The 12625-nt window shown below is 49.0% G+C and overlaps 1 protein-coding gene and 1 pseudogene across 1 annotated transcript; one reads left to right on the top strand and one right to left on the bottom strand.

Annotated features, from left to right (window-relative positions):
- Window positions 1–318: 318 nt before the first annotated feature.
- On the bottom strand, window positions 319–1270 carry LOC120666234 (phospholipase D delta-like). The gene is made up of 2 exons (XM_039946018.1): window positions 784–1270; window positions 319–698 (listed from the first exon to the last, which is right to left on the bottom strand). Exons 1-2 carry the CDS (start codon window positions 949–951, stop codon window positions 405–407), a joined length of 462 nt encoding a protein of 153 aa, XP_039801952.1. The 5' UTR covers window positions 952–1270; the 3' UTR covers window positions 319–404.
- Window positions 1006–5007, top strand: LOC120667909 (annotated as a pseudogene).
- The last annotated feature ends 7618 nt before the right edge of the window (window positions 5008–12625 follow it).

The raw sequence follows: 12625 nt of genomic DNA, 5'->3' as shown, positions 1-12625 counted from the left end.
TACTAGATGTGACAGAATTGCTGAGGGGTTTCTTCACTACTAGAAAAAGAGCTCTTAGCACCGGTTGGAAACAACCTTAGGTACCGGTTTTTCAACCGGTGCCCCCAAAGTGAGACCAATAGGGTTTAGCTTTAACACCGGGTAAATCACCCGGTACCTAAAGCCACCTTTGGTACCGGTTGGAATTCCAACCGGTACCAAAGGCAGCTACGTCCGTTCCCTCTCATCATCTCCGTTCTGTTGCTTGCACTCTCTCCCATTCCCCTCCCATCCTCCACTAGCATCCCATCCTCTACTTGCAGTAGAGATTCATTCAAAAGAATCAACAACAAAATATTGAATTGATCCAAAAAAAATACTCATAGATCCGACAAATCATTCAAAAAATCGTTCACAAGATAGATTCAGTCCATTAATCCAACAAAATCGAGCTTGAGCAGGGCGTCCTCCTTCCAGTGCGCTTTCTTGCCGAACGGTAGCACACCCTTGAGGCGCAGCCTCGTCGTCTTCCTCCAGCGCTGCTCGAAGTTTTCGAGGACGTCCGTACGCCGCCGGCCCGTCCAGCCAGCAGTGCATGTCGTGCCATGGCTGCCGGGGACCCAGCTTCTTGGCATCCTCCTCCTCCCGGAACGTGGGGTTGTAGACGAGTGCCTGAAGAACTTCTTGGTCTGCTCGGCGTGCGTCTGCATCACGCCCCTCTGCAAATTAATGCAAATTCATCTGGAAATCAAACAGCAGCTTTAATTTTTGTTGAGATTATTGATGTACACGACGATGACGAACCGTCCGTAGGAAGAAGTTGAGGAGTGAGGTGGTGTCGTCGCAGAGGAGCAGCATCCGGACGCCCTCCTGGGACTTGTACTTGAGCAGGTTGCCAGGGCTCATGTCCTCCACCGCCACGCCGCCCAGCGCCCTCACCTCGGCCGCCTTGGCCGCCATCTCCGGCGACATGGCACCCCGCACAGCCGGACCCTGGTGAACGCTGACCAGCCCGCCACGTAGACGATGTGCTGCACGCCCAGCACCGCCAGGCACAGCTCCTCCCAGCACCGCCCGGGCTCGCCGCCCAGCTCGCCGGCCCCGACATGCACGTCCTGGTACAGCCTCACGTCGCAGCAGTGCCGCAGCGGGAAGAACGCCGGGACGCCGCCGGGGAGGAGCCAGGGCAGCGGGGTGCTGCCCGCCAGGACGAAGGTAGCGGAGATGCGGATGGCCAAGCCCGGCTTGGGCGGGCCGCGCTCGGCTCCCTCGGTGGCGGCGCCTCGCGCGCCCCTCTCTGCGGCTCCCGCGGCGGCGCCCGGCGCCCGCGCGCCCTCCCGCGGCGGCGGCGCTCGTGCGCCCCTCCGCTCCCAGTCTCCCAGAGATAAGGCCGTGGGAGAGGTGGGAGAGATGAGAGGTAGAGAATGAGAGATGAGAGAGACGAGAGAATGAGAGATGAATGGCCACGGACTTAAAATATCGCGCGCGGAGGCAATGGGCGGCCATGTTTTGGTACCGGGCGATTCTTTCAACCGGTGTCAAAAGACGTGTTTTCAATTGCCACCAACCGGTGCCTATATCTAAGACATGCACTGACACCGGGTTATGGTGTGACCCGGTGCCAATGTCTGCACCAATAGCACCGGGTCGTGCCTCCACCCGGTGCCATTGATGCATCGACTATTTGGTACCGGCTCATGGCATTACCCGGTGCCTTTGTCAGTGCATTGGCACCGGTTTGTGCCGTGGCGTGTCTTGCCAGCACTCGGCGCAGACCAATAGTACCGGCTAGTGTTGCAGCCGGTGCTGATGCCTTACATTAGTACCGGTTCAAACAACAAGTGGTACTTTTGGCCTGGATCTTTGGCCTATTTTCTAGTAGTGCTTTGAGTGGCTGAGGAGAGCAGCACTTATATTTTTTCCCATGCCAATTTAGACCAAAGACCACTTTTCGGTCCGGCTTATATATAAAGTCCGGCTTATATATAAGCAATAAAGGGTTCTGCTGGGGGATACCAGCTTACTGGTTACAAGGGAAACGCAAACAAACCAACTTAGGCCATGTTTAGTTCTTTACATGTAAACGCAAAAACACCGTAAACGCATTATTTTGCAACGGAATCTTGCTAATTTGAAGCACTAAATGAAGTCTATTTACAAAACTTTTTGCATGGATGTGCTGTAAATCGATAGACGAATCTAATGAGCCTACTTAATCTATGATTTGCAACGGTGATGCTACAGTAACCATCCGCTAATTATTGATTAAATATGGATTAATTAGCATCATTAGATTCGTCTCGCGATTTACAACTCATCTATGCAAAAAGTTTTGCAAATAAACTTCATTTAGTGCTTTAAATGAACAAGATTCCTTTGCAAATTTTTTTTGCAAAATAAACTAAACAGACCCTTAAAAATAGAGTAGCAGCTGAGGCAGCGGCTAGAGCACCACCAGCAGCAAGGAAGGAAAACTGGAAATCCAATTTAACAATCGCGCGCTGCAGCGCTTCCTGGAGCATGATGCGACCACAGCCGCGTTGGAGCTGCACTCACCCATGTGTGACGTCCGGTCCATTAATTTGTTTTCTCTTTCAATTTTTTCCTTTATGTTCCATAATAGCATGTGTTATTATTTGCTTTTCTTTCCAGGTTTACCCTTTTACATTACAATATGTGTGAATTTTTCTTGATAACTTTATATAGAAATTATAATAAAAAATTATACTAAGGATTGTACTTAGAAGTTATATGATGAATTTGTGCATAAAAGGTTGTGTGAGAACTCTTTCCGATAACATCTTCATATAATTTGTGCAAAAAAGTTGTCCTCTATAAGTTATTTAAAGAAAATTATACATTAAATTTGTTGTATCGTGAAGTTGTACTAAGAAACTATTCTTCAATTTGTTAGGGAAGAGTTATACATAAAAATTATGATGAGCTTTTTATCTTAAAGATGATGTTCAAAGAGTTTTACTTAAAAGTCGTATTTACAACTTATAATTTTACAAAAGAAGAAAATTCCGGATAAAAAAGTTTCTAGAAAAAGAAATATACCTGTTGTCGCCTGTCGGAGAATCGCCCGCCGCGAGCGCTCCTGGTGCGCGCACGGACTAACAGGCCCCGAGGAAAACGAGACTCGACCACATAAAGGGATCACATCCAGAGATGTATCCAACGGCTAGCAGACAGCCCCAATGTTGATGGCCACCACACACTACAAGAGAAAGTGCCTTTGGTTCTGAATGGGAGATAATAATTTCGGGATAGAAGGTCCCAGCTTTTAGTCTCGGTAAAAAAAAAAAGAAATGGCGGTGAAAACGGGATCCAAGAGGCTCACCGTCTTCCTCTCCTCTATATCCCGCTCGTCATCCTTCCCCCGCCGATAGGCCTTTTTGCCGAGTGCGCTCCCCTCGCCAACACCCTCCTCCCGCGCACGCCCTTCCCATTCCCGCGCACCTTCCTTGTCCGTGCGCCTTCCCTGCCACACTCGTGCCGCTCCAAGCCGTCCCCTCATGCCGGCGCCGCTCCGGCCCACACCCTCGTGCCGGCGCCAGTGGTCTCCCCATGTACAGGTTGCCGCGCCCTGCTGCAGTTGGTTCGTTGCGCCACTCCCGTCCCCTCGCAATGGCATTGCCGCCGCATCCTGACACTGCTACACTGGTGCCACTAATTTCAACGGTGGCTCAGGAATCCACCATGTGTGATGGAGCTGCTGGTAATTTTCCCACACTTTCCTTCTCTCCATTTGCGCCTGCTGGTAGGGGTATGAGGGGGCACATCGCCAGGAGGTGGAGCTGGATCAATCCGCTGCTAGATCGATGCGGTGTTGGGTTGTTCCTCCAACAAACTTGGATAGCCGGATGCCCGAAGATCTTCTCAATTCTGAGCAATTCGATGTGGAGGATGGCTGCAAAGGTGAGATATTTGCAGCTTTGAATTGTTGAATGCCTGAAGTCGCTTGATGTGTTTCTGCATGATGCTCATCATTCAGTAGTCTGAATATATACTTGTGTTACGGATTCAGTGTATTTCACTGACCTCCTAGTGAATGATTATGAAGATTCTCAAATTCCCTCACCTCCTAGTGATCCATCCAGCCAACATGCTCTCACAGCAGCCAAGACTTCTTATGGAAGAAGCAAAAATTTCAGAGTTGAGGAGGACATACTTCTTGTGTCAGCTTGGCTAAATGTGGGCATGGATCCTATTCTAGGAGTTGATCAATCACAGGGCATATATTGGAGAAGAATACATGAATATTTCCATGGAAACAAGAAGTTTGAGAAATTGTATAGAAGGTTCTTTAATGAACTGTTGGTCTGGTATACAACATGATGTGAATATGTTTTGAGGATGTCTGTCCAAGATTGAGGCTAGGAACCTTAATTTTCTGTTGATGAACTGTTGGTCCGGTACACAACATGCGTGGGTTGGTCAGTTGATGACAAGGTCACTTAATTTTCTGCAAACATTTTATTTGTCAGTTATGATCATTTGTCTTTGCTTTCATCTTTATGTTGCTTTCAATTATGCAGATCATAAATGCATGTACACTCTTCTTTTTTTAAAAAAATTCATGTACACTCTTCAAGGCTGAAGAAAAAGGAAGTTTGCCTACTTGCATTGCTGGAAAATCCTGAAGGAAATTGCAAGTGCAAATAAAACAAGTAATAAGAAACCGAAGACAGTGGAAAATTCACCCCTTCTGCATCAGTTGCACTTCCTGCCCCTACTGCCCCTGCTGTTGGTGGTGCTGATGGTGATCCATCGAGAAGAGGTGACGAAAAGAAGAAGGAGAAACAGAAGCTACGGCAACGTTCGAGCATCGAAGCAGTTGACTACCTAGTGGCAAAGAAAAAAGAAGCTGACATTGAGAGAGACTTCAAGAAAGAAGAGAGGTGCACTAAAGCCTTTGCTCAGCAGGAAGAAAACGATCAAATTGGAGAGATAAATGTTTGAAACCTTTACTCATTGATGTTCTTTTAATATAATTCTGAATGAAAGCATCTAGTTCAGGTGCATCATTATTATTGGAAGTTGTCACCCTTTATCCCATCTTTTGTAGTTGCAAACATATTGTCCCATATCGTCGAAGTTGTACTCATATTGTCCCTCGTGCGCATCTCTCTCTCATCTTCAACAATCATGTTATACATTATGATGCAAGCCATCATAATATCATGGAGTGTGTCTTCATCCCACAAACAAGTCGGTTCATGAACAATAGCAAAGCGAGATCGTAAAACCCCAAATGCCCTTTCAACATCCTTTCGACACGCTTCTTGTGCCTTTACAAAATATTTTTATTATTACCTTGTGGCTGTAGAATAGTGTTAACAAAAGTTGCCCATGATGGATATATGCCATCTGCTAAATAATAACCCATTGAATAATCATATTCGTTGATGTTGTAATGAACTTGTGGACCTTCCCCCTCAGCAAGCCTTGCAAATATAGGAGATCTTTGAAGCACATTTATATCATTGTGTGAACCTGGCATTCCAAAGAATACATGCCATATCCATAGATGTGTTTAGATGCAACAGCTTCCAATACAATTGTAGGCTACTTTTTATATCCCCTGTACAACTCGTACCATGCAGTAGGATAATTCTTCCAACTTTAATGCATACAATCTATGGAACCAAGCATACTATGAAATCCTCTACTCGCTTCCACTTGCAAGTAACCTAGCGGCATTAGACAATCTCATGTACTCCAGTCCAAAAACCTAAACAATAGCTTTTACAAACTTTCTCAAAGCTTCTAGAGCGGTACTCTCGCCAATACGAATGTACTCTTCCAAAGCATGAGCCGGTACTCCATAGTAGGCAAAAAAACTCTAAATGTAGCTAGGATTATACCTAAGCTGTTGGAGTTGCTCTTATCCCTTGTTCATTAATTCCTCAGTCTTCCTCAACTTCTCCTCTAAATTTTGAATACTTGACCTCTAATTCTAACTCACAGAGGGGATAAAATATCGTCGGAGATGGGGAAGGTAGAGGCGGATCTCGCAGAGAGTTGAAGATGATGACAAAAATTAGTTGCATGAAAAAAATCAAGCATGAAGAGTCAAGAAAACACTCGAGCAGTGCTTTCATAACAATAGCATCGACGTAGTTGTTATAGTTAGTGTATTAATGAGACCGGGCTATGCAAGAGAGGCAGCAGCCGCCTCCTCAGCTGCACATCCTCCAATCTTAACACGCACCTGAAAACACTACTACATAAACTGTTTATATAGGTGGTTAAAAATATATTTTTGGAGTGGATATAGTATCCGCTGCTACTTTTCGTAGCTGAAAAAAAGATGTAGGGGGCGGGTAACGCACCGGCCCCTGAAAACCTATTTCTAGGGGCATGCCATATCCTCACCCAGGGGTAGGGGCATGCCATATCCTCACCCAGGGGTCGCATGGTAGAGGATGGCTGGAGGTTAAAGGAGAAGCATGTTATCGAGTGGAGAGAGAAGCAGCAGGGGTGTTGATGCATATGCGTACAGTAGTCTGACAGGTCTAGTTACCTGGGAGATGTAGAAATGCAATGATTAGGTAGACTGCAAACTCTAAATTCTAAAGAATTACTCCCTCCATCCATTAATCGGGAGTGCCTAACCCTCTTGTGCGATGACCAAGGAGGAGGGGTGCATGCGTGATACTCCCATTAAATCGCCGCAACCCTTTAACTCATGCCGCGTCGATTGATTTACCGAGTAAAGACCCCGCTAACCACGCTCAAAACGCCTTCACCGCGCGCGCTAGGAGGGCGAAATTTCTATCGCTTTCTTTTCACCATCGCGCGCGAAACTTCTTATTTTTTTGTTTCCTCCGGAGCCATGAGTTTATTTCCTTCTCACCCTACCCGTTATCGTGTGTTTCCTTTCCTTTTCGCCCTGCCCGCCATCACGTGCCTCTTTCCTTCCTTTTCTTCTTGGCTCCAACCAATTTTAAACCAAATTCATCTGCCGCCAGTGCACATCGGTAGACAGTCTATATAAGTCTCCCATTAGTCATCTCTTAGCATGCATATGAGCTCCTAAACTCCATCAGAATCAGATTGAACCACACTCTTTCCAGCAATGCCCGGGATTGACATCGACTTGAACCAAACTCCACCAGAATCAACTTTAGATGATCACATAGATTGGGATGAAATAGAGGAGTGGGATGGCCCTACCAACGAACTCGACTATGACATGATCTGGCATGATGGAGACGAAGGTCAGTAGTTAATCAATGTTCTCTGTTGTGCTATGTATTCCTTCCATGCATGATCTGAATTTTTGTGTGCATGTGTTCCATGTCGTAGGTGATCAAGATGGAGATGAAACAAATGAAGGAGTGCAAGTACCTGCTGCAGATCAAGATGTAGATGGCCAAGGAGCAGTGGCAGATGGCCAAGGAGCAACTGCAGATCAAGACAATGCTGCAGTACATGCCATGCAAGCAGGAGTACCTGGTGCCGATGGCCAAGGAGGTGAGTTTAGATTCAGAGTAGTTCACTCTATTTTCGGATAGTGAATAGTATGCATATGTTAGTTAAAATTCAGTTTGAGTTTTGGCCAGGTTTTGTTGTCATGTTCATTTGTCAGACCATGAACAGTACACGACTTCTTGTTTACAGGTTCCAACAATAACAAGCGTAGGTATTATGGAGATGAATTGAAGATCGCTATATACCTAGAATTATTGGCGAAAACTGATCCTCCTATTCTTCGTCATGGGGTTTCAAAGGGAGTTGCCCGAAAATTTGGTGTGCCTCTAAGAGTTGTTCAATCCATTTGGAAAAAGGAGAAGATGGAATAAATGGAATTGTGAACAAGTGGTCTAGAAATTGTGGAAGGAAAAGAATAGAAGTAGATATGGATCGGAGTCCATAAAAGTGATTCCACTAAAGGACCGCACCACATTAAGGGATCTTGCTCATGCATTGGGTGTCAAGAAGAGCAGACTTCATAACTGTTTGAAAGAAGGCTATTTTCGTCAGCACACTAATGACCTTAAGTTTAACTTGACCAATGCCAACAAGAAGGCCCGCGTCAAGTATTGTTTGTCCATGCTGTATAATGTATAATGTCAAGTCTTTGTGTTTCAAACCAATGTATAATGTCATTTACATTGACGAAAAGTGGTTCTACATGACTCATAGGAACCAAAAAAATTTACCTTGCAAATGATGAATGAAAGTGATCGGGTGCTCTAGCCTAAGAGGGGGAGGGGGTGAATTAGGCACTAATAAAAACTTAGACCTATGGCTCCAACTAGTTTGCACAAAACTTAAACTAAAACAAGCTATCTAGATGTGCAACTAGGTTGTTCTAGTGTGAAACCCCTATCCCAAAAGAGTTTAGCAACCTATAGCCTTTCTTATCAAGAAACTACTCTATGAAAGTAAAGGCATATAAAATGCTAGTAAGAAATGCGGAAGCTTAAAAAAGCGGGATAGGAGATAGCAAACTCTTGACGCGGGTGTTTATCCCGTGGTTCGGTTAGCCACAAAGGCACACCTACATCCACGTTGTTGTAGCACTCACTAAGAGTATTGCTACTCGGCCACCAAGTCTCTTCCGTGAACACAATCACGGTCACCTTGGCCCTGGGTTCCACTAAGGAGCTTCTCCACAAAGGATGGGGTCTCCACGTCCCCCGCACAAAGATGTCGTCGCCGCTCCACACCAAGTCGGAGGGTCGATGACGTTGCCGGCGAGCTTCACGCTCCAAGGTGCCGGCGCACCAAGCTCTTGTTTTGGTTCACTAGAGAACCACAGCACAAAGGCTCAAGGCCTTGCAATCTCACTCACTAAGAGCTAATCCTTTACACAACACTCTTAAAGTGTGCTAAGGGCTAAGGATATGATCTTGATGCTTTTGTATGGCTTGGAGATGTTCTTGGGTGTGTGTGGGATGTCCAGCAACTCCAGCAATCTTCAAATGGCCGGAGTGAGGCATATATATAGGCCACCAAGTCTTGTAGCCGTTGCTCCAACGGTCAGCAGAAAATCTGCGTATCACCGGAAGAACCGATGCCTCTGGCAGGGGTAGCGTCGGTTCATCCGGTCACTCTAATACCCGAAGTAGCCGTTGAACTCCTGACAGCTGACACAGTGACCACCGGTTGAACCGATGCCTCTAGCTAGGGTAGCGTCGGTTCATCCGGTCACTCACAGCATCCTCCTCTTCTGTTGACGTCATTACACCGATGCTATGCACCGATGCATCACCGGTTCAACCGGTGCTGAAGAATCTTCTCCTGGGCTCTTGACATCGTCTCTGGAACATAGGACGCCCAATGCACCGATGCCCCTTTTTGACCCGTCGGTTCATCCGGTGCCTATAGGCTGACTTGGCTTCGACTTCTTCCTGCACCAAACATCATAGCGTCGGTTCTTCCGACAAGCGTCGGATGCACCGATGCTTAGGCATCGGTTCTTCCGGTGCTCCTGATCCGAAGAGCTTTCAGGGCGCTGCCCTGAGAACCCCCGTAGGGGCAGCCCTTCGGGCCTTGCTACGCCTATCTTCTTTTTGTCATCACTTGAACCTAAAAGCCTGAGAATGGTCATCTTAACAATCATATTAGTCCAAGTGTTGTGTTGTCATTCGATCACCAAAATCACTCGAAATGGCATAAATGGTGCCATGTTCATTTCAATGAAGAAAGACCTCAATGAGCCGTGAAAAGCAAAAAGTTTATTGAAAAGGTGATGTTCCTAGCTGTGATAACGAGGCCTAGATTTGATGAGAATGGGCGGTGCACTTTTGATGGAAAACTAGCTAGGTATCTTCCCCTTCACAACGGTGGAGCCAGCAAAGAGATGGAGCCCGAACAGGGACGAAGATATGAAAAATTTCAAGGTTTTTTACATTTTGCATGTGAATGGCCAGTGCACTCATGAGTATTGTTAACATTGTTTGCATGTGTAGGTACCCTTGTAACAAAAGCCATGACGTCTGTAACAAAAGATGTTAGCCGTGATTTCCTTATCAACAAGGTTCTACCTGCAATCAAAGCAAAGTGGCCTGCAGAAGAGAAAGGATTGCCCATATATATTCAGCAAGACAATGCTAAGACTCACATTCCTATGAATGATCCTGGTTTTGTTAATGCTGCCCAAGCAGATGGTTGGGACATTAGGCTCACATGCCTACCGCCCAATTCTCCTAACATTAATGTGTTGGACCTCGATTTTTCTGCAGCAATTCAGGCACTATTTGAAAAGGGAACACCTAACAACATATACGAGATTGTGAAAAAGGTTGGTCAGGCATATCAGGAATATGCTGTGAAAAGGGCCAACCTTATTTTTCTAACGCAGCAGGGATGCATGATGGAGATCATGAAGCACAATGGAGGCCAGCACTACAACATTCCTCACATGAAGAAGACTCTGGAGATGCAGGGCGTTATGGGCCAGGCCTAGCCGGCCCAGGCGCCCCAACCTGCGCCACTGATCACGTAACAGCGGCGGCGACAAGTGGCTAGGAGGGCCACAATCATATTTCATTAGGGGTCAAGTTTATTTCCATAAGTTGAAACATTTATAAGTTAAGTATTGGTACTCTTGATTGAGAAAGACAGGCTGAGAATTAATCTCAGTTGGCCTCACGGGGCCATTCCCCAACTCACGTCTCTCTCCCTCTCTCGTACTCCTCCCACGCCGCCGCCGCCGTCCTTGCTGGTCGCCACGGCTCCCATCCGCCAGTGACTTCCGAGGCCCCGCCCTCCGTCCTCACACCCCTAAAACCTTCGCAGTCATGGTAGGATCGCTGGTCTTACCAACCTGGTATCAGCAATGCCAGGCGACGACAAGAACTCCACACCGCCGCAATCTCCTCCACCGACGACCATGGGAGAACTTGCCGCCATGATGACCAAGCTGATCGGCGGCTTGGAGACACGCATGGAGGCGCGCATCTCCTCCGTGGAGTCGCGCCTGCCATCGCCGCCCTACCCTAGCGCATCCATGCCCTACGGGATGCCGGGCTATGGGTCGACCTCGCTGTCGAGTTCCACTTCGACAGCCCCTGCAACGTCCATGGCGACAGCGCCCCCCGACGATGGCACCGACCCTGCCGATCACCAGTATCTCGTTCCCCCACTCGCCGTCGCCGATTCCATCCGCATTCGACATTCCCCCATTCATTCCCCATGGGGCGCCGAGTGCATCGGGGACCGGCGGCCTCAACGAGCGATTGGGGGTCCCTCGCTTCAGCAAGATCGATTTCCCCCACCTACGACGGCACTGACGATCCCCTGAACTGGCTCCAACGCTGCGAGCAGTTCTTCCGAGGACAGCGCACGCTGGCCTCGTATCGGGTCTGGCGCGCCTCATACCACATGACCGGGGTGGCTCAGACCTGGTACTACGCCCTTGAGCTGGACGAGGGCATGCCGTCGTGGGAACGCTTCAAGGAGCTCACCAACTAGCACTTCGGGCCAGCTGTCCACAGCAACCGTCTCTTGAAGCTCGCACGGCTCCCTTAGCGCGGCGTCATCCAAGACTATCAGGAGCGCTTCAACTCCTTGGTGTGCCACATGCCAGACCTCACGCCACACCAAAAGGCTGACCTCTCCGTGGGCGGCCTCCTAGATCACATCCGCATCGACGTCGAGCTCTGGGTGCCCCAAGATCTTCAGACCGCCATGCATCTGGCGCGGTCCTTTGAGCGCCGTGCGGCAGCCACTGCGACCGCTCCGCTACAGCGTGCAGGCCGCCTTCCCTAGCGCCTGCCCCTACCGCCGCCATCTGTGTCACGAGCGGCTCCTCAGGCACCGGCGCTGCCAGCCCCAGCAGCTTCAGCGTCAGCCCTGCCGGCACCACTGCGGTAGTTCCGCCGTCTCACGCCTGCCGAGATGGTGGAACACCGCCGCTAAGGCTTCTGCTACAACTGCGACGAGCCCTACGTCCGCGGCCACCAGTGCTAGCGCCTCTTCTACCTCGAGGCGAGCGACTACACGTCCGATGGCGAGGACGACGCCGCGGAGGGCAACGCAGGTGCCCCGCCAGTTGAGGGCATCGAGCCAGTCGTCTCTCTCCCCATGCCAGCGCCGGCATCCGCACGAGGACATGATGATGGTCCCATCTACATCCACGGTCACCGCCTCACGGCCCTTCTCGACAGTGGGTCGACGCACAACTTCATCCGATGCGCGTGACGGTGGCCAACAGAGATCGCGTGCCATGCGGGATAGTGGCCCGCAATGTGGCCATGCACATTGGCAAGGACTTCACCATCAGCTGCTTCGGCATCGACTTAGGCGGGTTTGACCTCGTGCCCGGCGTTGACTACTTGCGGACTCTGGGTCCGATCCTGTGGGATTTTGAGGATCCCTACATGGCATTCACGTGGTACGGGCACCGCGTCTTCTGGCGGGGGATTGGGTCCCCCGCAACGACAACTTTGAGCCAAGCCTGTGCGCCCTCAGGGCCGACCCCATGTGCCCACTCCTCGACATCCTCCTACAGTGGTATGATGACGTCTTCGCCGAGCCACGCGAGCTCCCTCCGTCCCGCCCCTACGACCATAGGATCCACCTCCTGCAGGGCACGGTGCCAGTGGCGGTTCGGCCGTACTGCTACCCCCAGCAACAGAAGGACGAGCTCGAGTGCCAATGTGCCACGATGCTGTCTTAGGGCATCATT

Source organism: Panicum virgatum, chromosome 3N (assembly GCF_016808335.1).
Source record: "Panicum virgatum strain AP13 chromosome 3N, P.virgatum_v5, whole genome shotgun sequence".
NCBI lineage: Eukaryota > Viridiplantae > Streptophyta > Magnoliopsida > Poales > Poaceae > Panicum > Panicum virgatum.
Note: the sequence above shows the minus strand (reverse complement) of the source record. Positions and strands in the feature narration are given on the sequence as shown.